The following is a 26,619-nucleotide window of genomic DNA, read 5'->3' as shown; positions in this document are numbered from 1 at the left end:
CACCGGACGAGTTCTACCAATAACTATTAATGCTCGAAGCGCTGAGATTGTTATATAAAAAGTTATTGCAAACTCTCGTATGACAGGTCGAAAAATTTCTGGCCCGACGGAAAAGTGGTAAAAGTGAAATAAATCGATATCTTTTAAACTATAATAAACAGAGACATGCGGTTTCCACGTTTTTACTTGTTTTATCAATAACTATTAATTCTCCACGCCTGATTATCAGAACTGTTAAAAATTATTTATTCACCGGAACATAGAAATATTTCAATAAATAAAAATTTTTTTAATGTTTCTATAGTTATTTTAACAATTTTGGGTAGCACCTGACGAGTTTTATTAAGAACTATTATTGCTCGAAGCGCTCAGATTGTTATATAAAAAGTTATCGCCACTTTTCGTATGACAGGTCTAAAAATTTCTGGCCCCACGTAAAAGTGCTAAAAGTGAAATAAATCGATATCTTTTAAAATATAATAAATAGAAACATGCGGTTTCCACGTTTTTACTCGTCTTATCAATAATTATTAATTCTCCAAGCCTGATTATCAGAACTGTTAAAAATTATTTATTCACCGGGACATAGAAATTTTTCGACAATAAATAAAAATATTTTTAATGTTTCTATATTTTTTTTAACAATTTTGGGTAGCACCTGACGAGTTTTATTAACAACTATTATTGCTCGAAGCGCTCAGATTGTTATATAAAAAGTTATCGCCACTTTTCGTATGACAGGTCTAAAAATTTCTGGCCCGACGGAAAAGTGGTAAAAGTGAAATAAATCGATATCTTTTAAACAATAATAAATAGAGACATGCGGTTTCCACGTTATTACTTGTTCTATTAATAATTATTAATTCTCCAAGCCTGATTATCAGAACTGCTAAAAATTATTTATACCCCGGGACATAGAAATTTTTCGACAATAAATAAAAATTTTTGTAATGTTTCTATAGTTATTTTAACAATTTTGGGTAGCACCGGACGAGTTCTACCAATAACTATTAATTCTCGAAGCGCTAGGATTAATATATAAAAAGTTATTGCAAATTTTCGTATGTCAGGTCGACTTTAAATTTCTGGCCCGATGTAAAAGTGGTAAAAGTGAAATAAATCGATATCTTTTAAACTATAATAAACAGAGACATGCGGTTTCCACGTTTTTACTTGTTTTATCAATAACTATTAATTCTCCACGCCTGATTATCAGAACTGCTAAAAATTATTTATTCCCCGGGACATAGAAATTTTTCGACAATAAATAAAAATTTTTTTAATGTTTCTATAGTTATTTTAACAATTTTGGGTAGCACCTGACGAGTTTTATTAATAACTATTATTGCTCGAAGCGCTCAGATTGTTATATAAAAAGTTATCGCCACTTTTCGTATGACAGGTCTAAAAATTTCTGGCCCGACGGAAAAGTGGTAAAAGTGAAATAAATCGATATCTTTTAAACAATAATAAATAGAGACATGCGGTTTCCACGTTATTACTTGTTCTATTAATAATTATTAATTCTCCAAGCCTGATTATCAGAACTGTTAAAAATTATTTATTCACCGGGACATAGAAATATTTCAATAAATAAAAATTTTTTTAATGTTTCTATATTTTTTTTAACAATTTTGGGTAGCACCTGACGAGTTTTATTAACAACTATTATTGCTCGAAGCGCTCAGATTGTTATATAAAAAGTTATCGCCACTTTTCGTATGACAGGTCTAAAAATTTCTGGCCCCACGTAAAAGTGCTAAAAGTGAAATAAATCGATATCTTTTAAAATATAATAAATAGAGACATGCGGTTTCCACGTTTTTACTCGTCTTATCAATAATTATTAATTCTCCACGCCTGATTATCAGAACTGCTAAAAATTATTTATTCCCCGGGACATAGAAATTTTTCGACAATAAATAAAAATTTTTTTAATGTTTCTATAGTTATTTTAACAATTTTGGGTAGCACCGGACGAGTTCTACCAATAACTATTAATGCTCGAAGCGCTGAGATTGTTATATAAAAAGTTATTGCAAACTCTCGTATGACAGGTCTAAAAATTTCTGGCCCGACGGAAAAGTGGTAAAAGTGAAATAAATCGATATCTTTTAAACAATAATGAATAGAGACATGCGGTTTCCACGTTATTACTTGTTCTATTAATAATTATTAATTCTCCAAGCCTGATTATCAGAACTGCTAAAAATTATTTATACCCCGGGACATAGAAATTTTTCGACAATAAATAAAAATTTTTGTAATGTTTCTATAGTTATTTTAACAATTTTGGGTAGCACCGGACGAGTTCTACCAATAACTATTAATTCTCGAAGCGCTAGGATTAATATATAAAAAGTTATTGCAAATTTTCGTATGTCAGGTCGACTTTAAATTTCTGGCCCGATGTAAAAGTGGTAAAAGTGAAATAAATCGATATCTTTTAAACTATAATAAACAGAGACATGCGGTTTCCACGTTTTTACTTGTTTTATCAATAACTATTAATTCTCCACGCCTGATTATCAGAACTGCTAAAAATTATTTATTCCCCGGGACATAGAAATTTTTCGACAATAAATAAAAATTTTTGTAATGTTTCTATAGTTATTTTAACAATTTTGGGTAGCACCGGACGAGTTCTACCAATAACTATTAATGCTCGAAGCGCTGAGATTGTTATATAAAAAGTTATTGCAAACTCTCGTATGACAGGTCGAAAAATTTCTGGCCCGACGGAAAAGTGGTAAAAGTGAAATAAATCGATATCTTTTAAACTATAATAAACAGAGACATGCGGTTTCCACGTTTTTACTTGTTTTATCAATAACTATTAATTCTCCACGCCTGATTATCAGAACTGTTAAAAATTATTTATTCACCGGAACATAGAAATATTTCAATAAATAAAAATTTTTTTAATGTTTCTATAGTTATTTTAACAATTTTGGGTAGCACCTGACGAGTTTTATTAAGAACTATTATTGCTCGAAGCGCTCAGATTGTTATATAAAAAGTTATCGCCACTTTTCGTATGACAGGTCTAAAAATTTCTGGCCCCACGTAAAAGTGCTAAAAGTGAAATAAATCGATATCTTTTAAAATATAATAAATAGAAACATGCGGTTTCCACGTTTTTACTCGTCTTATCAATAATTATTAATTCTCCAAGCCTGATTATCAGAACTGTTAAAAATTATTTATTCACCGGGACATAGAAATTTTTCGACAATAAATAAAAATATTTTTAATGTTTCTATATTTTTTTTAACAATTTTGGGTAGCACCTGACGAGTTTTATTAACAACTATTATTGCTCGAAGCGCTCAGATTGTTATATAAAAAGTTATCGCCACTTTTCGTATGACAGGTCTAAAAATTTCTGGCCCGACGGAAAAGTGGTAAAAGTGAAATAAATCGATATCTTTTAAACAATAATAAATAGAGACATGCGGTTTCCACGTTATTACTTGTTCTATTAATAATTATTAATTCTCCAAGCCTGATTATCAGAACTGCTAAAAATTATTTATACCCCGGGACATAGAAATTTTTCGACAATAAATAAAAATTTTTGTAATGTTTCTATAGTTATTTTAACAATTTTGGGTAGCACCGGACGAGTTCTACCAATAACTATTAATTCTCGAAGCGCTAGGATTAATATATAAAAAGTTATTGCAAATTTTCGTATGTCAGGTCGACTTTAAATTTCTGGCCCGATGTAAAAGTGGTAAAAGTGAAATAAATCGATATCTTTTAAACTATAATAAACAGAGACATGCGGTTTCCACGTTTTTACTTGTTTTATCAATAACTATTAATTCTCCACGCCTGATTATCAGAACTGCTAAAAATTATTTATTCCCCGGGACATAGAAATTTTTCGACAATAAATAAAAATTTTTGTAATGTTTCTATAGTTATTTTAACAATTTTGGGTAGCACCGGACGAGTTCTACCAATAACTATTAATGCTCGAAGCGCTGAGATTGTTATATAAAAAGTTATTGCAAACTCTCGTATGACAGGTCGAAAAATTTCTGGCCCGACGGAAAAGTGGTAAAAGTGAAATAAATCGATATCTTTTAAACTATAATAAACAGAGACATGCGGTTTCCACGTTTTTACTTGTTTTATCAATAACTATTAATTCTCCACGCCTGATTATCAGAACTGTTAAAAATTATTTATTCACCGGAACATAGAAATATTTCAATAAATAAAAATTTTTTTAATGTTTCTATAGTTATTTTAACAATTTTGGGTAGCACCTGACGAGTTTTATTAAGAACTATTATTGCTCGAAGCGCTCAGATTGTTATATAAAAAGTTATCGCCACTTTTCGTATGACAGGTCTAAAAATTTCTGGCCCCACGTAAAAGTGCTAAAAGTGAAATAAATCGATATCTTTTAAAATATAATAAATAGAAACATGCGGTTTCCACGTTTTTACTCGTCTTATCAATAATTATTAATTCTCCAAGCCTGATTATCAGAACTGTTAAAAATTATTTATTCACCGGGACATAGAAATTTTTCGACAATAAATAAAAATATTTTTAATGTTTCTATATTTTTTTTAACAATTTTGGGTAGCACCTGACGAGTTTTATTAACAACTATTATTGCTCGAAGCGCTCAGATTGTTATATAAAAAGTTATCGCCACTTTTCGTATGACAGGTCTAAAAATTTCTGGCCCGACGGAAAAGTGGTAAAAGTGAAATAAATCGATATCTTTTAAACAATAATAAATAGAGACATGCGGTTTCCACGTTATTACTTGTTCTATTAATAATTATTAATTCTCCAAGCCTGATTATCAGAACTGCTAAAAATTATTTATACCCCGGGACATAGAAATTTTTCGACAATAAATAAAAATTTTTGTAATGTTTCTATAGTTATTTTAACAATTTTGGGTAGCACCGGACGAGTTCTACCAATAACTATTAATTCTCGAAGCGCTAGGATTAATATATAAAAAGTTATTGCAAATTTTCGTATGTCAGGTCGACTTTAAATTTCTGGCCCGATGTAAAAGTGGTAAAAGTGAAATAAATCGATATCTTTTAAACTATAATAAACAGAGACATGCGGTTTCCACGTTTTTACTTGTTTTATCAATAACTATTAATTCTCCACGCCTGATTATCAGAACTGCTAAAAATTATTTATTCCCCGGGACATAGAAATTTTTCGACAATAAATAAAAATTTTTTTAATGTTTCTATAGTTATTTTAACAATTTTGGGTAGCACCTGACGAGTTTTATTAATAACTATTATTGCTCGAAGCGCTCAGATTGTTATATAAAAAGTTATCGCCACTTTTCGTATGACAGGTCTAAAAATTTCTGGCCCGACGGAAAAGTGGTAAAAGTGAAATAAATCGATATCTTTTAAACAATAATAAATAGAGACATGCGGTTTCCACGTTATTACTTGTTCTATTAATAATTATTAATTCTCCAAGCCTGATTATCAGAACTGTTAAAAATTATTTATTCACCGGGACATAGAAATATTTCAATAAATAAAAATTTTTTTAATGTTTCTATATTTTTTTTAACAATTTTGGGTAGCACCTGACGAGTTTTATTAACAACTATTATTGCTCGAAGCGCTCAGATTGTTATATAAAAAGTTATCGCCACTTTTCGTATGACAGGTCTAAAAATTTCTGGCCCCACGTAAAAGTGCTAAAAGTGAAATAAATCGATATCTTTTAAAATATAATAAATAGAGACATGCGGTTTCCACGTTTTTACTCGTCTTATCAATAATTATTAATTCTCCACGCCTGATTATCAGAACTGCTAAAAATTATTTATTCCCCGGGACATAGAAATTTTTCGACAATAAATAAAAATTTTTTTAATGTTTCTATAGTTATTTTAACAATTTTGGGTAGCACCGGACGAGTTCTACCAATAACTATTAATGCTCGAAGCGCTGAGATTGTTATATAAAAAGTTATTGCAAACTCTCGTATGACAGGTCTAAAAATTTCTGGCCCGACGGAAAAGTGGTAAAAGTGAAATAAATCGATATCTTTTAAACAATAATGAATAGAGACATGCGGTTTCCACGTTATTACTTGTTCTATTAATAATTATTAATTCTCCAAGCCTGATTATCAGAACTGCTAAAAATTATTTATACCCCGGGACATAGAAATTTTTCGACAATAAATAAAAATTTTTGTAATGTTTCTATAGTTATTTTAACAATTTTGGGTAGCACCGGACGAGTTCTACCAATAACTATTAATTCTCGAAGCGCTAGGATTAATATATAAAAAGTTATTGCAAATTTTCGTATGTCAGGTCGACTTTAAATTTCTGGCCCGATGTAAAAGTGGTAAAAGTGAAATAAATCGATATCTTTTAAACTATAATAAACAGAGACATGCGGTTTCCACGTTTTTACTTGTTTTATCAATAACTATTAATTCTCCACGCCTGATTATCAGAACTGCTAAAAATTATTTATTCCCCGGGACATAGAAATTTTTCGACAATAAATAAAAATTTTTGTAATGTTTCTATAGTTATTTTAACAATTTTGGGTAGCACCGGACGAGTTCTACCAATAACTATTAATGCTCGAAGCGCTGAGATTGTTATATAAAAAGTTATTGCAAACTCTCGTATGACAGGTCGAAAAATTTCTGGCCCGACGGAAAAGTGGTAAAAGTGAAATAAATCGATATCTTTTAAACTATAATAAACAGAGACATGCGGTTTCCACGTTTTTACTTGTTTTATCAATAACTATTAATTCTCCACGCCTGATTATCAGAACTGTTAAAAATTATTTATTCACCGGAACATAGAAATATTTCAATAAATAAAAATTTTTTTAATGTTTCTATAGTTATTTTAACAATTTTGGGTAGCACCTGACGAGTTTTATTAAGAACTATTATTGCTCGAAGCGCTCAGATTGTTATATAAAAAGTTATCGCCACTTTTCGTATGACAGGTCTAAAAATTTCTGGCCCCACGTAAAAGTGCTAAAAGTGAAATAAATCGATATCTTTTAAAATATAATAAATAGAAACATGCGGTTTCCACGTTTTTACTCGTCTTATCAATAATTATTAATTCTCCAAGCCTGATTATCAGAACTGTTAAAAATTATTTATTCACCGGGACATAGAAATTTTTCGACAATAAATAAAAATATTTTTAATGTTTCTATATTTTTTTTAACAATTTTGGGTAGCACCTGACGAGTTTTATTAACAACTATTATTGCTCGAAGCGCTCAGATTGTTATATAAAAAGTTATCGCCACTTTTCGTATGACAGGTCTAAAAATTTCTGGCCCCACGTAAAAGTGCTAAAAGTGAAATAAATCGATATCTTTTAAAATATAATAAATAGAGACATGCGGTTTCCACGTTTTTACTCGTCTTATCAATAATTATTAATTCTCCACGCCTGATTATCAGAACTGCTAAAAATTATTTATTCCCCGGGACATAGAAATTTTTCGACAATAAATAAAAATTTTTTTAATGTTTCTATAGTTATTTTAACAATTTTGGGTAGCACCGGACGAGTTCTACCAATAACTATTAATGCTCGAAGCGCTGAGATTGTTATATAAAAAGTTATTGCAAACTCTCGTATGACAGGTCTAAAAATTTCTGGCCCGACGGAAAAGTGGTAAAAGTGAAATAAATCGATATCTTTTAAACAATAATGAATAGAGACATGCGGTTTCCACGTTATTACTTGTTCTATTAATAATTATTAATTCTCCAAGCCTGATTATCAGAACTGCTAAAAATTATTTATACCCCGGGACATAGAAATTTTTCGACAATAAATAAAAATTTTTGTAATGTTTCTATAGTTATTTTAACAATTTTGGGTAGCACCGGACGAGTTCTACCAATAACTATTAATTCTCGAAGCGCTAGGATTAATATATAAAAAGTTATTGCAAATTTTCGTATGTCAGGTCGACTTTAAATTTCTGGCCCGATGTAAAAGTGGTAAAAGTGAAATAAATCGATATCTTTTAAACTATAATAAACAGAGACATGCGGTTTCCACGTTTTTACTTGTTTTATCAATAACTATTAATTCTCCACGCCTGATTATCAGAACTGCTAAAAATTATTTATTCCCCGGGACATAGAAATTTTTCGACAATAAATAAAAATTTTTGTAATGTTTCTATAGTTATTTTAACAATTTTGGGTAGCACCGGACGAGTTCTACCAATAACTATTAATGCTCGAAGCGCTGAGATTGTTATATAAAAAGTTATTGCAAACTCTCGTATGACAGGTCGAAAAATTTCTGGCCCGACGGAAAAGTGGTAAAAGTGAAATAAATCGATATCTTTTAAACTATAATAAACAGAGACATGCGGTTTCCACGTTTTTACTTGTTTTATCAATAACTATTAATTCTCCACGCCTGATTATCAGAACTGTTAAAAATTATTTATTCACCGGAACATAGAAATATTTCAATAAATAAAAATTTTTTTAATGTTTCTATAGTTATTTTAACAATTTTGGGTAGCACCTGACGAGTTTTATTAAGAACTATTATTGCTCGAAGCGCTCAGATTGTTATATAAAAAGTTATCGCCACTTTTCGTATGACAGGTCTAAAAATTTCTGGCCCCACGTAAAAGTGCTAAAAGTGAAATAAATCGATATCTTTTAAAATATAATAAATAGAAACATGCGGTTTCCACGTTTTTACTCGTCTTATCAATAATTATTAATTCTCCAAGCCTGATTATCAGAACTGTTAAAAATTATTTATTCACCGGGACATAGAAATTTTTCGACAATAAATAAAAATATTTTTAATGTTTCTATATTTTTTTTAACAATTTTGGGTAGCACCTGACGAGTTTTATTAACAACTATTATTGCTCGAAGCGCTCAGATTGTTATATAAAAAGTTATCGCCACTTTTCGTATGACAGGTCTAAAAATTTCTGGCCCGACGGAAAAGTGGTAAAAGTGAAATAAATCGATATCTTTTAAACAATAATAAATAGAGACATGCGGTTTCCACGTTATTACTTGTTCTATTAATAATTATTAATTCTCCAAGCCTGATTATCAGAACTGCTAAAAATTATTTATACCCCGGGACATAGAAATTTTTCGACAATAAATAAAAATTTTTGTAATGTTTCTATAGTTATTTTAACAATTTTGGGTAGCACCGGACGAGTTCTACCAATAACTATTAATTCTCGAAGCGCTAGGATTAATATATAAAAAGTTATTGCAAATTTTCGTATGTCAGGTCGACTTTAAATTTCTGGCCCGATGTAAAAGTGGTAAAAGTGAAATAAATCGATATCTTTTAAACTATAATAAACAGAGACATGCGGTTTCCACGTTTTTACTTGTTTTATCAATAACTATTAATTCTCCACGCCTGATTATCAGAACTGCTAAAAATTATTTATTCCCCGGGACATAGAAATTTTTCGACAATAAATAAAAATTTTTGTAATGTTTCTATAGTTATTTTAACAATTTTGGGTAGCACCGGACGAGTTCTACCAATAACTATTAATGCTCGAAGCGCTGAGATTGTTATATAAAAAGTTATTGCAAACTCTCGTATGACAGGTCTAAAAATTTCTGGCCCGACGGAAAAGTGGTAAAAGTGAAATAAATCGATATCTTTTAAACAATAATAAATAGAGACATGCGGTTTCCACGTTATTACTTGTTCTATTAATAATTATTAATTCTCCAAGCCTGATTATCAGAACTGTTAAAAATTATTTATTCACCGGGACATAGAAATATTTCAATAAATAAAAATTTTTTTAATGTTTCTATATTTTTTTTAACAATTTTGGGTAGCACCTGACGAGTTTTATTAACAACTATTATTGCTCGAAGCGCTCAGATTGTTATATAAAAAGTTATCGCCACTTTTCGTATGACAGGTCTAAAAATTTCTGGCCCCACGTAAAAGTGCTAAAAGTGAAATAAATCGATATCTTTTAAAATATAATAAATAGAGACATGCGGTTTCCACGTTTTTACTCGTCTTATCAATAATTATTAATTCTCCACGCCTGATTATCAGAACTGCTAAAAATTATTTATTCCCCGGGACATAGAAATTTTTCGACAATAAATAAAAATTTTTTTAATGTTTCTATAGTTATTTTAACAATTTTGGGTAGCACCGGACGAGTTCTACCAATAACTATTAATGCTCGAAGCGCTGAGATTGTTATATAAAAAGTTATTGCAAACTCTCGTATGACAGGTCTAAAAATTTCTGGCCCGACGGAAAAGTGGTAAAAGTGAAATAAATCGATATCTTTTAAACAATAATGAATAGAGACATGCGGTTTCCACGTTATTACTTGTTCTATTAATAATTATTAATTCTCCAAGCCTGATTATCAGAACTGCTAAAAATTATTTATACCCCGGGACATAGAAATTTTTCGACAATAAATAAAAATTTTTGTAATGTTTCTATAGTTATTTTAACAATTTTGGGTAGCACCGGACGAGTTCTACCAATAACTATTAATTCTCGAAGCGCTAGGATTAATATATAAAAAGTTATTGCAAATTTTCGTATGTCAGGTCGACTTTAAATTTCTGGCCCGATGTAAAAGTGGTAAAAGTGAAATAAATCGATATCTTTTAAACTATAATAAACAGAGACATGCGGTTTCCACGTTTTTACTTGTTTTATCAATAACTATTAATTCTCCACGCCTGATTATCAGAACTGCTAAAAATTATTTATTCCCCGGGACATAGAAATTTTTCGACAATAAATAAAAATTTTTGTAATGTTTCTATAGTTATTTTAACAATTTTGGGTAGCACCTGACGAGTTTTATTAACAACTATTATTGCTCGAAGCGCTCAGATTGTTATATAAAAAGTTATCGCCACTTTTCGTATGACAGGTCTAAAAATTTCTGGCCCGACGGAAAAGTGGTAAAAGTGAAATAAATCGATATCTTTTAAACTATAATAAACAGAGACATGCGGTTTCCACGTTTTTACTTGTTCTATTAATAATTATTAATTCTCCAAGCCTGATTATCAGAACTGCTAAAAATTATTTATTCCCCGGGACATAGAAATTTTTCGACAATAAATAAAAATTTTTTTAATGTTTCTATAGTTATTTTAACAATTTTTGGTAGCACCGGACGAGTTCTACCAATAACTATTAATTCTCGAAGCGCTAGGATTAATATATAAAAAGTTATTGCAAATTTTCGTATGTCAGGTCCACTTTAAATTTCTGGCCCGACGTAAAAGTGGTAAAAGTGAAATAAATCGATATCTTTTAAACTATAATAAACAGAGACATGCGGTTTCCACGTTTTTACTTGTTCTATCAATAACTATTAATTCTCCACGCCTGATTATCAGAACTGTTAAAAATTATTTATTCACCGGGACATAGAAATATTTCAATAAATAAAAATTTTTTTAATGTTTCTATAGTTATTTTAACAATTTTGGGTAGCACCTGACGAGTTTTATTAAGAACTATTATTGCTCGAAGCGCTCAGATTGTTATATAAAAAGTTATCGCCACTTTTCGTATGACAGGTCTAAAAATTTCTGGCCCCACGTAAAAGTGCTAAAAGTGAAATAAATCGATATCTTTTAAAATATAATAAATAGAGACATGCGGTTTCCACGTTTTTACTCGTCTTATCAATAATTATTAATTCTCCAAGCCTGATTATCAGAACTGTTAAAAATTATTTATTCACCGGGACATAGAAATTTTTCGACAATAAATAAAAATATTTTTAATGTTTCTATATTTTTTTTAACAATTTTGGGTAGCACCTGACGAGTTTTATTAACAACTATTATTGCTCGAAGCGCTCAGATTGTTATATAAAAAGTTATCGCCACTTTTCGTATGACAGGTCTAAAAATTTCTGGCCCCACGTAAAAGTGCTAAAAGTGAAATAAATCGATATCTTTTAAAATATAATAAATAGAGACATGCGGTTTCCACGTTTTTACTCGTCTTATCAATAATTATTAATTCTCCACGCCTGATTATCAGAACTGCTAAAAATTATTTATTCCCCGGGACATAGAAATTTTTCGACAATAAATAAAAATTTTTTTAATGTTTCTATAGTTATTTTAACAATTTTGGGTAGCACCGGACGAGTTCTACCAATAACTATTAATGCTCGAAGCGCTGAGATTGTTATATAAAAAGTTATTGCAAACTCTCGTATGACAGGTCTAAAAATTTCTGGCCCGACGGAAAAGTGGTAAAAGTGAAATAAATCGATATCTTTTAAACAATAATGAATAGAGACATGCGGTTTCCACGTTATTACTTGTTCTATTAATAATTATTAATTCTCCAAGCCTGATTATCAGAACTGCTAAAAATTATTTATACCCCGGGACATAGAAATTTTTCGACAATAAATAAAAATTTTTGTAATGTTTCTATAGTTATTTTAACAATTTTGGGTAGCACCGGACGAGTTCTACCAATAACTATTAATTCTCGAAGCGCTAGGATTAATATATAAAAAGTTATTGCAAATTTTCGTATGTCAGGTCGACTTTAAATTTCTGGCCCGATGTAAAAGTGGTAAAAGTGAAATAAATCGATATCTTTTAAACTATAATAAACAGAGACATGCGGTTTCCACGTTTTTACTTGTTTTATCAATAACTATTAATTCTCCACGCCTGATTATCAGAACTGCTAAAAATTATTTATTCCCCGGGACATAGAAATTTTTCGACAATAAATAAAAATTTTTGTAATGTTTCTATAGTTATTTTAACAATTTTGGGTAGCACCGGACGAGTTCTACCAATAACTATTAATGCTCGAAGCGCTGAGATTGTTATATAAAAAGTTATTGCAAACTCTCGTATGACAGGTCGAAAAATTTCTGGCCCGACGGAAAAGTGGTAAAAGTGAAATAAATCGATATCTTTTAAACTATAATAAACAGAGACATGCGGTTTCCACGTTTTTACTTGTTTTATCAATAACTATTAATTCTCCACGCCTGATTATCAGAACTGTTAAAAATTATTTATTCACCGGAACATAGAAATATTTCAATAAATAAAAATTTTTTTAATGTTTCTATAGTTATTTTAACAATTTTGGGTAGCACCTGACGAGTTTTATTAAGAACTATTATTGCTCGAAGCGCTCAGATTGTTATATAAAAAGTTATCGCCACTTTTCGTATGACAGGTCTAAAAATTTCTGGCCCCACGTAAAAGTGCTAAAAGTGAAATAAATCGATATCTTTTAAAATATAATAAATAGAAACATGCGGTTTCCACGTTTTTACTCGTCTTATCAATAATTATTAATTCTCCAAGCCTGATTATCAGAACTGTTAAAAATTATTTATTCACCGGGACATAGAAATTTTTCGACAATAAATAAAAATATTTTTAATGTTTCTATATTTTTTTTAACAATTTTGGGTAGCACCTGACGAGTTTTATTAACAACTATTATTGCTCGAAGCGCTCAGATTGTTATATAAAAAGTTATCGCCACTTTTCGTATGACAGGTCTAAAAATTTCTGGCCCGACGGAAAAGTGGTAAAAGTGAAATAAATCGATATCTTTTAAACAATAATAAATAGAGACATGCGGTTTCCACGTTATTACTTGTTCTATTAATAATTATTAATTCTCCAAGCCTGATTATCAGAACTGCTAAAAATTATTTATACCCCGGGACATAGAAATTTTTCGACAATAAATAAAAATTTTTGTAATGTTTCTATAGTTATTTTAACAATTTTGGGTAGCACCGGACGAGTTCTACCAATAACTATTAATTCTCGAAGCGCTAGGATTAATATATAAAAAGTTATTGCAAATTTTCGTATGTCAGGTCGACTTTAAATTTCTGGCCCGATGTAAAAGTGGTAAAAGTGAAATAAATCGATATCTTTTAAACTATAATAAACAGAGACATGCGGTTTCCACGTTTTTACTTGTTTTATCAATAACTATTAATTCTCCACGCCTGATTATCAGAACTGCTAAAAATTATTTATTCCCCGGGACATAGAAATTTTTCGACAATAAATAAAAATTTTTGTAATGTTTCTATAGTTATTTTAACAATTTTGGGTAGCACCGGACGAGTTCTACCAATAACTATTAATGCTCGAAGCGCTGAGATTGTTATATAAAAAGTTATTGCAAACTCTCGTATGACAGGTCTAAAAATTTCTGGCCCGACGGAAAAGTGGTAAAAGTGAAATAAATCGATATCTTTTAAACAATAATAAATAGAGACATGCGGTTTCCACGTTATTACTTGTTCTATTAATAATTATTAATTCTCCAAGCCTGATTATCAGAACTGTTAAAAATTATTTATTCACCGGGACATAGAAATATTTCAATAAATAAAAATTTTTTTAATGTTTCTATATTTTTTTTAACAATTTTGGGTAGCACCTGACGAGTTTTATTAACAACTATTATTGCTCGAAGCGCTCAGATTGTTATATAAAAAGTTATCGCCACTTTTCGTATGACAGGTCTAAAAATTTCTGGCCCCACGTAAAAGTGCTAAAAGTGAAATAAATCGATATCTTTTAAAATATAATAAATAGAGACATGCGGTTTCCACGTTTTTACTCGTCTTATCAATAATTATTAATTCTCCACGCCTGATTATCAGAACTGCTAAAAATTATTTATTCCCCGGGACATAGAAATTTTTCGACAATAAATAAAAATTTTTTTAATGTTTCTATAGTTATTTTAACAATTTTGGGTAGCACCGGACGAGTTCTACCAATAACTATTAATGCTCGAAGCGCTGAGATTGTTATATAAAAAGTTATTGCAAACTCTCGTATGACAGGTCTAAAAATTTCTGGCCCGACGGAAAAGTGGTAAAAGTGAAATAAATCGATATCTTTTAAACAATAATGAATAGAGACATGCGGTTTCCACGTTATTACTTGTTCTATTAATAATTATTAATTCTCCAAGCCTGATTATCAGAACTGCTAAAAATTATTTATACCCCGGGACATAGAAATTTTTCGACAATAAATAAAAATTTTTGTAATGTTTCTATAGTTATTTTAACAATTTTGGGTAGCACCGGACGAGTTCTACCAATAACTATTAATTCTCGAAGCGCTAGGATTAATATATAAAAAGTTATTGCAAATTTTCGTATGTCAGGTCGACTTTAAATTTCTGGCCCGATGTAAAAGTGGTAAAAGTGAAATAAATCGATATCTTTTAAACTATAATAAACAGAGACATGCGGTTTCCACGTTTTTACTTGTTTTATCAATAACTATTAATTCTCCACGCCTGATTATCAGAACTGCTAAAAATTATTTATTCCCCGGGACATAGAAATTTTTCGACAATAAATAAAAATTTTTGTAATGTTTCTATAGTTATTTTAACAATTTTGGGTAGCACCTGACGAGTTTTATTAACAACTATTATTGCTCGAAGCGCTCAGATTGTTATATAAAAAGTTATCGCCACTTTTCGTATGACAGGTCTAAAAATTTCTGGCCCGACGGAAAAGTGGTAAAAGTGAAATAAATCGATATCTTTTAAACTATAATAAACAGAGACATGCGGTTTCCACGTTTTTACTTGTTCTATTAATAATTATTAATTCTCCAAGCCTGATTATCAGAACTGCTAAAAATTATTTATTCCCCGGGACATAGAAATTTTTCGACAATAAATAAAAATTTTTTTAATGTTTCTATAGTTATTTTAACAATTTTTGGTAGCACCGGACGAGTTCTACCAATAACTATTAATTCTCGAAGCGCTAGGATTAATATATAAAAAGTTATTGCAAATTTTCGTATGTCAGGTCCACTTTAAATTTCTGGCCCGACGTAAAAGTGGTAAAAGTGAAATAAATCGATATCTTTTAAACTATAATAAACAGAGACATGCGGTTTCCACGTTTTTACTTGTTCTATCAATAACTATTAATTCTCCACGCCTGATTATCAGAACTGTTAAAAATTATTTATTCACCGGGACATAGAAATATTTCAATAAATAAAAATTTTTTTAATGTTTCTATAGTTATTTTAACAATTTTGGGTAGCACCTGACGAGTTTTATTAAGAACTATTATTGCTCGAAGCGCTCAGATTGTTATATAAAAAGTTATCGCCACTTTTCGTATGACAGGTCTAAAAATTTCTGGCCCCACGTAAAAGTGCTAAAAGTGAAATAAATCGATATCTTTTAAAATATAATAAATAGAGACATGCGGTTTCCACGTTTTTACTCGTCTTATCAATAATTATTAATTCTCCAAGCCTGATTATCAGAACTGTTAAAAATTATTTATTCACCGGGACATAGAAATTTTTCGACAATAAATAAAAATATTTTTAATGTTTCTATATTTTTTTTAACAATTTTGGGTAGCACCTGACGAGTTTTATTAACAACTATTATTGCTCGAAGCGCTCAGATTGTTATATAAAAAGTTATCGCCACTTTTCGTATGACAGGTCTAAAAATTTCTGGCCCGACGGAAAAGTGGTAAAAGTGAAATAAATCGATATCTTTTAAACTATAATAAACAGAGACATGCGGTTTCCACGTTTTTACTTGTTCTATCAATAACTATTAATTCTCCAAGCCTGATTATCTGAACTGTTAAAAATTATTTATTCAGCGGGATAGAAATTTTTCGACAATAAATAAAAATTTTTTAAATATTTCTATAGTTTTTTTTTACTATTTTGGCTAGCACCGGACGAGTTCTACCAATAACTATTAATGCTCGAAACGCTGAGATTGTTATATAAAATGTTATCGCAAACTTTCGTATGACAGCTCGAAAAATTTCTGGCCCGACGTAAAAGTGGTAAAAGTGAATAAAAAAGTGATTAAAATTATATTATATTTTTATATTATAATTAAGATATAACAAAAAGTTACGCATTCCTGATTATAAATTTAAAAAAGTGTCTTCTTTTAAACTTCGTGCTTAAAATATTTTTAAAAATCAACGAAAAAAAACATTTTTAATAAAAATTTCTTATATATAAACTTGAACACACACAAAATAGAAATAAAATTCGATTAGATCTGAACAAATTAAAAATTAAATATTAATGATTTCATATAAATTATAATATTTAATAAAATATATTTTTAAAAAACCACATAACATTATTTTTACTTTTCAAAACGTTTTAATTTTATCTGGGTTATTATTAGTTTATGCTTGTAGATTAATGTAGAATGTAGATCAATGCTAAGTAATGTGTAATTCCAGAAAAAATGTACATGTCGATACATGTACTGCGACAGTAAGACACTCCTCGGAATAACATTATTACCTTATCGTTTCAAATTTCGTTGCTTGAATATCCAGTGCAAACAAGGACACAGTGTGTCCAGCTAATTGTTATCATCTCGAAACATTATTAAAACTATTTATGATTTAATAAAATAATTTTGTCATATTCTATCTCGCATTTTTCTTTGATCATTATATATATATATATAATAAATAAAAATCAATATATAACGGCTTTTTATTATTATAATAAATAAATTATTTACCATATGGTTGCTTTGCCGTTGCCCGATGCCACTCCGGGCCTCCTCCTCGTAGAAGTTTCGAAACACTCACGTTCACAACACAAACACTTTGTTCCGTTTGTGACGCGCGGCGACGCCCGGGTTTTAGCTATCACATTTTTGACGCGTTTCGGTAAAACGCGAGACTCGCGAGAGCTTATTCGCGCACGAAAACCGAAGCTCCGTTTTCGCGTCGCCGCTTTTTTTCAAGGCTCATTTATCGGAGGGCCTTATCGAACGAAGATGATCAAAATGGCGACTTCGCCGCGACGCACATAAGTCACCGAAAGATGCAAGCGAGACGAACATTGAGCGAGATTCACGGCCGACGAGATCAATCTCGCGCTTGCGATCGCGATTACGATATTGGTACGCGCGACGTGATCATATTTATACGATAATTAACCACCAAAGACACTAATTAACACACACTCGCGGACCGGACCGGCAATGAGCGCGCGACCGTTAATCACGAAGTGGAAAGTACCACGAGAACGTAGCAGCGCTTGTCGAACGAAAATGGCGACTTCGCCGCGACGCACTCAGAAGTCGCCGAAGGACACAAGCGAGACGAATATTGAGCGAGATTTACGACCAACGAGATCATTCTCGCGCTTGAAAGCGCGATTACGATGTTGGTACGCGCGACGTGATCATATTTATACGATAATTAACCACTAAAGATACTAATTAATACATTCGTTCTTTCGCGGAGCGACAAGAAGCGCGCGACCTTAATCACGAACAACCGACGAGCAGCAATGGAGCTAGACTGACGCCTGCCAGTTTCGGAACGCGCAACGACACGTCGCGCCACGTCGTAGTGGTGGGGGTATGTAGAGGTCGCGACGTGGGAGCTCGGCGAATCACATCGCGACTACATACCCCCACCCCCCACCACTACGCGGTGGCGTGACTTCGTTGCGCGTTCCGAACCTGGCAGTGCCAGTCTAGATCCAGTGCTGTTCCTCGGTTGTTCGTGGCCAACGGTCGCGTGCTTATTGTCGGTCCGCGAAAGGACGGGTGTATTAATTAGCGTCTTTGACGGTTAATTATCGTATAAATCCGATCGCGTCGCACGTACCGACATCGTAATCGCGATCGCACACTCGAGATTGATATCCTCGGCCATGAATTTCGCTCAATATTCGTCTCGCTTGCGTTCTTGAGCGACTTCAGTGCGGCGCGGCGAAGTCGCTCTCTTGATCATCTTCGTTCGATAAGCCCCTGCGAAAAGTGGGTCTTGGAAAAAGCGGCGACGCAAAAATGGAGCTTCGGTTTTATTCGCGCGCGAATAAGCCCTCGCGAGTCTCGCGTTTTATCGAAACGCGTCGAAGATTGTGATAGCTAAAACCCGGGCGTCGCCGCGCGTCGCGAACGAAAAAAAATAACGCGAGTGCAAGTGTTTCGAAACTTGTACGAGAAGGAGGCCCGGGAAGGCATCGGGCAACAAAGGAGCAACCGTGAGGTGAGTAAATTTTAATTGTTTAATAGTTACATAGTTCCTGATTATTATTTTTTGCAATTTTTATAGAGATAAAAAAACATACTTTCAATATCGAAGATATTTCTAAAATATCTTCGATATTAAAGGTACGTTTTTTTATCTAAAAATTGCAGAACTCTTTCAAAAAATTATCAGGAACTATATAACTATTTAAAAGAACCTTAAAACTCTGCTCAAAACTATTAGAACTCGATGTGTAAAAAAATGTGAAGTTGGTTATTTTTTGAGAAACTGATTTTCGTTATCGCAATGACCGGAACTATTTCTAAAAATTATCAAAAACTCTTCCTATGGTTCTAAATAACTCAGAACTCTTAACAGAACTATGATAGCATAACATAGAGGTGCCAACTTCACACACCCATTTTATGCAACATATAGTGCAGTATCTCTATGTGTCATAGAATCATGTCATACACAAAAAAAAACAATAAATGGAATAATAATAATAATGATGAAATTCGATACAAACATGGTAAGATAGTATACGAGTAAGTGATTAAATGATAAATCTTATACATATCTCATATCTTGCTAGAGAAGACAATTATACATAAAAAATAATATATATTTTTAAAAATAACTTTTTAAAGCTTTGAATAATACGTCATATATTGAATTTATTACCGTTGCAAGTAATATCAAGAATCGCCAAAGAAAGAAGAAATATGGATCCTGACTACCAATCAACAAAATCCGTTCATCTTCTTCGACGATACTGTTTGATGTCGAAAGGAATATAGAATCTTGAAAAGAGAGGGAAAAATGCAATTGAAACACGGGAAATAATTTTCGAGATGCGATAAAATGACAACTTGCCACGTCACGAAGAAAATAATAGAAATGTTTGTGAAATTTCTAAAGTAACAACTTAAAAACTACTAGTAAGAAAAATTAAATTATACAATTCTAAAAATAATTTTCTCTTATGGCATTTTTCTATTGCAAATTATTTTGCAGAATTATTTAATCAATTATTTAAACAAACACAAAATAGATTATTACGCCTATTGTCAAGGTTTCGCGATCTCATCTGCGGGCTTCTTTGTAAACGCGCGAAAGTTGCAAACGAATATTTCTTGCCGAGTAAATCTTACAGCTTAGCAGAGTTCGCCATGTTTTTGCGGCAGGCAAAAATAACCGCGCGAGTAGATCGACAGCGAGCGGAGCTGGTTTTATATCGTTCCCCGCGAGAGAGGAGAGCTTATACGAGCGCGGCGAGAGATTTAATCTCCGCGATGATGCGATAACGAGATGAGGCGTGGGAGTCGACTCGGACTAATCTTTTGAGCGGCGCGAGCAGCTCTCGTTCGTAGTGTTTGTCTCCACCGACTGATATACTGTCAAAAAGAAAAATGTCCCTCTTGAAAATCTGATCATACCGTCTTTACTCACGCGTCGCATCGACCGAAAAGCGCGAGGAATACATATATCGAGAGAAGAACAAAAAAAAGCAAAGAGCAGAAATGCGATTTATTGTTGCGTAAAACAATCGAAACTTTTTCTTCATTGACTCTAATGGTATCAGATTAATAATAAAAATTTCACACAGCCAGCAACAGGTACGAGATAGAAAGACGTTATACGCATTGCGGGCAAATCAGTGAGGAACTTGAGCTTAAAAAGCATGAAGTAATATAATAAGCATTTGATCGTTTATATAATTAGGAATCTCTATAGAGTGCATAAAACTAGAAAGCATGTGACAGAGGCAAAAGAAGAAATCCTAAATCAGATTTTACAAAACATTAAGAACGAATTTTAAGAAAAAATAAAATGCAGAGATTTGTTTTTTCTTATCAGAGAAGTTTTCTATTGCACGTTTTAAATAAAACCTCCTCAATGATATATATATATATATTTTTTTTTTTAATTGAAACGGGCGGACACGTGACGGTCAATTATTATTTCTCTCTCTCTTTCTCTCGATGCACGATCATGCAAGAGCGCGTTTTAGTGCCTTAATCAAATTATTAACCGGCGGCGAACCACCTCCTGCTTTCCCCTCCCTCGTAAATTTTAGTCTCGTTTCTCGTGGGCTCGACTGTTAAGTCCTTTATTACAATGAGATCTGAACCTATTAAAGAGACTTGAAACAACCAGACACTGGTCGGATGGTTAAATGAGTCGATCGACGGCTCGTGCTAATATAACTGCCTCGGCAATAATAATTTAACTCATTTTCTTTTTTAATACGTAAAATCGGCATGTATTTTGTGTTGCGTTGCGCTCCAATTTGAAATGCCATAACGGTTTGATATATGAATAACAAATGTATATATATGTAATTGTATGACACATATAACTATGTTTGCGCAAAACCCGCTGAAGAAACGATCGTTTGTAGCCTACGGTAGTTTCAGTAACGAGAAGTCGCCGAACGTCAATACGCGGGCATATAAATGATCTCAGTAATGGATATGTATACGATTACTACGCAACGTCAAGAAGAGATATGAACAGACATGAACGTGGATAATTATGCAATTCGGTACTTAAGCGCACAATGAAATATCATGTCATCGTAAATATTACGAAATGATGAAAAGCACCTCCTGATTTGCAATATCTACATCCGTTAGAACGCGATTCATTAATGCCACGTGGAAAGAATATAAAAGATGCAGAGGAAAAAATTTGGAAAAATTGAGATGTATGCATGATTTGTACCTAATCGACGAATTTTTTTTAACTTCTAAATATTTATTATACAATCGATTGCATTCCTTTTGCATTATTACAAAATTCACGTTTCATATTATTAAAATTACTATCACTTTTTTATCGTACCTTTTCATACATGGCATATGATGCAAAACTAGAAGATACATTCCATTGCAATATGTGATATAAATATCAATTATAAACGCCAATAAAAGACAAGTGTGCTGCGATACACGTGCAAAGTGTATAAAATTACTGTGTGCTTGATTAAACTTGATTAATCCACATTTTTAATATTTATTTTTGAAAAGATTTTAATAAGTAAAAATAAAGAAAAAAAAAATCGCGGTAAATTTTTCTCAAACAGAGTAAGAAAACTTTTTTTTTATAATATTAAATCTTTATTAGTAAAAGAGACCTGTTGTGATTCCACAAAAAATATAAAATTAATTTTTTGTTCTATATCTTATATGTTGAGTAAATTTAACTTATACGCGACCAAGAAAGATATTAAATAAGTATTAATTAAAATATAATTAAGAATCAATTAAAATATCTGAAAATAATAATTTGCCTTAACTTAATATAATTTTCAGAAAATTATATATCAATAATCCGATTCCTAAAAACGTCATTTATTTATATATATTAAATACGCGTACGATAAATCAGTGCCTATCTAAACTAACGTACGATATGCGATTCCGGATGCATTTTGCTGCGTGAAACCATCGCCGAGCGACCTATGAACATCTTTGACATGGTACGCCGAATCGCGAAGGCACACGATTAATCTTCGTATCCTCTCGCATTTTACCGCAAAGACGTTCACGCGATATTGACAACAATGTTAATTAGTCCGCGGGATAATTTATATTCAGCCATTCAGTAGCGGAGCGGATTAGTGTGGGAAGAACGCTCCGGACTTGGACGTAAATCACAGACAAGATGTGACGTATGGAGGGAATTCCGATTCTCCTTGTCTCGCTTAAAAGCATCGCCAGTTAAATATTGAATGAAGATCCCGTCTGCGTACGTATATGTGTGTGCGTGTCATATATATATATTATATGTTTGGTTTTGCCAAACGATCTCGATCTCTAGATTACCGGTCGACGAAACATATCACGGCAATAGTACTCACTTTATTACAGCAATTGTAATTATGGACGACGTATTTATCGGCTAGTGAGAGTAGATTTGCACTACATCAACATTATATTACACGGAGAAAATTACAAACCAAAGCTGAACCTTGTGAATAAATGTGAATAATAAACATGTGAGTGGAATCCATCGAAGTGTAATGTTGATTATCGAAATTTTCATATAACTACTCAATGCTCGGACATAATCTAGCCCTTTATATTGATACTTTAACATACTTCAGAAAGATAGAGATTAAATTATAATACTTTGTTCCAACAGGAAAAAAAGTAGAAGAAAAGAGATAAGGGAGATAAAATATTTTGCTACGTGGTTGTTCCCATGGTTGCTGCGCGTCTGAGAGCACAGATGAAAAGCGTGTAGCGCATGCGAGGGTTGCGATCGATGCTAGCCCCACCCCGATGCAATACAACGGAAAACGGAAGCAATGCCCCGAATCCGTTTGCACTTTGGCTAGACGGATCGGCGACGATGCTTGAGATGACGAACAGAAGGCTGCACGTTTTATCAAGTATACAACTGTTTGTAAGAGAGACTCTACACGTGCGCGCACACGCATTTCCCGTTTATAATATATATATATATATATATATATATATATATATATAACATTGTAATAATATATGCAATATGTAATAGTATATATTATATAATAACAAAATAATTATAATATATTGTAAAATATAAAGAAAGATATTAATATTTTTCAATAATCTAATTTATTATTTTTTAATAATTTTATAAGCTTTTGTTTTGCAATAGAATTTTAACGACTCTACTCGCCAATAGCTTATCAATATTCGATAAAATTTGGTTTGATGATTGGATCGTTTTATAAGTTTCGATAAACACATGAGTCAATCAAGTAATCTGCCAGTCTAATGTGTGGCCTGTCAACATATTTTTTATGGTTTACATCGACGCTAGCATTTCTGAATACAAAATATGTTTCATTCGGAAGATAGGGAGACAAAATATTACTGAGGAATATAAAAATTTTTAAATTTAAATATCTAACTGCGGACAAACTTATTGATTTCAAACTATATCGACCTTCCTCTCTCATTCTTACCCTAGTACCGGGCAACGGACGGTTCCGTTGGCCTACTTTAAGCACATATTAGCACGTTCTAGCCTTTTACAATCATGACTACAGGGCGTCTAGCAATTTACACATACGACAAAAAAATCAATTCCGTTCACGTTGCCATAGAGAGAGAATTGACGCCGTCGATATAATAATAATGTCCATTTCCATCGATTTATATCACGCACTTCACAAAGCCCTATCGCGAAATTATGATCTGAATTTTTCATACGCGTGCAGTTATCCCAACTCTCTCTTTTGACCAATGAGAATAAACATAGGCCAAGGTGAACGAGTTAATTTCAATTTGTGATTGATCGCGGACATGATAAGTTTTCCATTATCTCGCGTAAGAATTCGCACGCGGTTACTTTGACTGCAGTCCGGATCGACATTGACTGGAAGATTGTAAAAGTATATGTATGTGAGGGAGGATTTAGAAAGAAAACTAGAACAAATAAAGAAATAGTTAGATGGAGATGGGGAAAGGATTTTAATGCTAGAATAGATGTAAGAAGTAAGGTAAAATTATTTATCTCATTGTGTCGCGCATGTGTAATTTATATTTTATATATTTATATTTTACGATTTATAAATATTATAAATACGAAATCACGAAATAAACATCCTTTCACATATATGTATAACGTTCTTTTTTTATCGTTAGTTAAATAATTAGTTAATATTCAAGATGCATATATACTAATTTATATTATTATTTATTATATCATGCTCACAAAATAAATAATATTTTCTCTTTCTTTCTCTTAATCATTTTAAAATATAATTATTATACCGTCAATATGCGAAAATCAAAAGAAAAATTTATGTAAAAAAGGAAAAACAAAAATATCGCCCACCCAAACGTGATAATTACTTAATCGATGTAATGCATTAAATGTCAGAAAATAAATGCAACCAGAACTCTTATAACCATCGTTAATTATGTTTCCCCACAGTAAATATTTGTTTACGCGGAAAATCGCTTTATTTACGAGATTGCGCATGATATTTTTATATCGATTGTCTGTTGTATCAGTGTGTATTTTCCGATTTTTATATAGGCGCGACTTTACGATGTTGTGTTAATAACATGAAACACGATCGTACAATTTCTACAACCGAACATATAACACGCGTGATAAATGTCGCGAGTAAGATTTTTGCAAGAAAATCGTTTATGCTAATAGAACCGACAGTATTTCGTTATTCGTTGTTACGTCGCCAAGACAATTACATGGATAAATTAAAGTCAGCGAGCAAATCATCATACACTTGACGCATTCAATGCAAATTGTCGTCGGGCCCGTTTGAGCCGCGGGGTGTATATAGATAATCCATTAATATGCACGTATGAATGTCGCTCTTTGGATCGCGCATAACTCACCCGGGTTAAAATCTCACCGCCGAGAGTGAAAGTCGTTTTATCAATGGCGATAAAACGCACCGATAGCGCAAATATACAATGTTTACCATTACGACACTGTGCATCTCGAAATACCTCGATCAGGAATACGGAGATAATTATCGTAGAACAAGAAAAGACCGCGGAGACAGAAAGCCGGACGCATTGATGCCTGAAATTTAATGCCGTAACGCCTTCTTTCTGTTATGCAAATTCTTCCGAACGCGTTCGCGCCTCTAGGGTAATATATATATAGCCGCTGGATAAAACGTAAGTAATTTTATCGCGAGTCACTGCTAACACACGGAACAAATATATCGAGAATGCGACTATATATAAGCTTTGCACACACGCGGTAAAACAAGAGGCTCGAATTGCATTACTCTCGTCCACTGTATTTTCCATCTGCGATCTTAACTCTCGCATCGAGCATTTTATCAGTCACGATTTCGAACACACCGTTTGATTAGAAGAGAGGTTATTATAGAAGTTTTTAAATGTAATAAAATTATAATCAAAATAGAGAGAGAGAATTCGATGATGTGTAATGAGGTCATTGTACTCTATTTGAGTCGATTATGCAATACAGTGCGTGCAATTATTCAACTTCTAAACAATCATTAATTAAAAATCACTCTGTTATGCAGTAACTTAAAATGATTATTAATTGAAAATCATTGTTACATAGTTATTAAAAAAAAATAAGTAAAATAATAAATCCGTTTTTTAAATGATCAATCTAAATATTGACAGAAGTGCCAATTAAAAATAATTGATGCTGATGCATACATATTCATGATTTAAGAATTGATAGCCAAATATTCAATAATTTTTCTTTGGAATTTTTTTCAATGTTATGTGAGCAAAATTTTAATATAAATATAGATTGCATGGATTAAATATAGATATAAATATAGATATAAATATAGATTGCAAAAATTTTTTGAAAAAAGTTTCATGGTAGACTACTTCATGATGATATGCACCTAGCATAGTAGCAAGGAAATAACACGTGACTTATGCGGTAGCTATAATCAGTGGTCTCTCGCTTTTCCGGAAATAAATACGTACGATACATGATTGGCTATCTCGTTCATTCTTATCACATCACTGTCCTACTCAGAGGCCATATCAAGATAACATAATTTCCTGAATATCGATTCGCTTCG

At 31.9% G+C, this 26,619-nt stretch overlaps 1 protein-coding gene across 4 annotated transcripts in view; it reads right to left on the bottom strand.

The window, feature by feature from the left end:
* Positions 1 to 26,619, bottom strand: part of LOC145933172 (puratrophin-1) — a 322,624-nt gene that overhangs the window by 277,197 nt on the left and 18,808 nt on the right. The window contains exon 1 of one of the 4 annotated variants that reach the window (XM_083032714.1): positions 17,603 to 17,692. The exons of the other annotated variants lie outside the window; for them this stretch is intronic. Coding sequence (XP_082888840.1) covers positions 17,603 to 17,605 — 3 coding nt within the window. The 5' untranslated portion in view covers positions 17,606 to 17,692. Of the gene's footprint in view, positions 1 to 17,602; positions 17,693 to 26,619 lie in introns of those variants that run through there. 4 annotated transcript variants of the gene reach the window in all.

The sequence above is a fragment of the Prenolepis imparis genome, unplaced genomic scaffold (assembly GCF_030444845.1).
Source record: "Prenolepis imparis isolate NDT839.2.m4 unplaced genomic scaffold, iyPreImpa1.0 SCAF_2, whole genome shotgun sequence".
Taxonomy (NCBI): Eukaryota; Metazoa; Arthropoda; class Insecta; order Hymenoptera; family Formicidae; genus Prenolepis; species Prenolepis imparis.
Note: the sequence above shows the minus strand (reverse complement) of the source record. Positions and strands in the feature narration are given on the sequence as shown.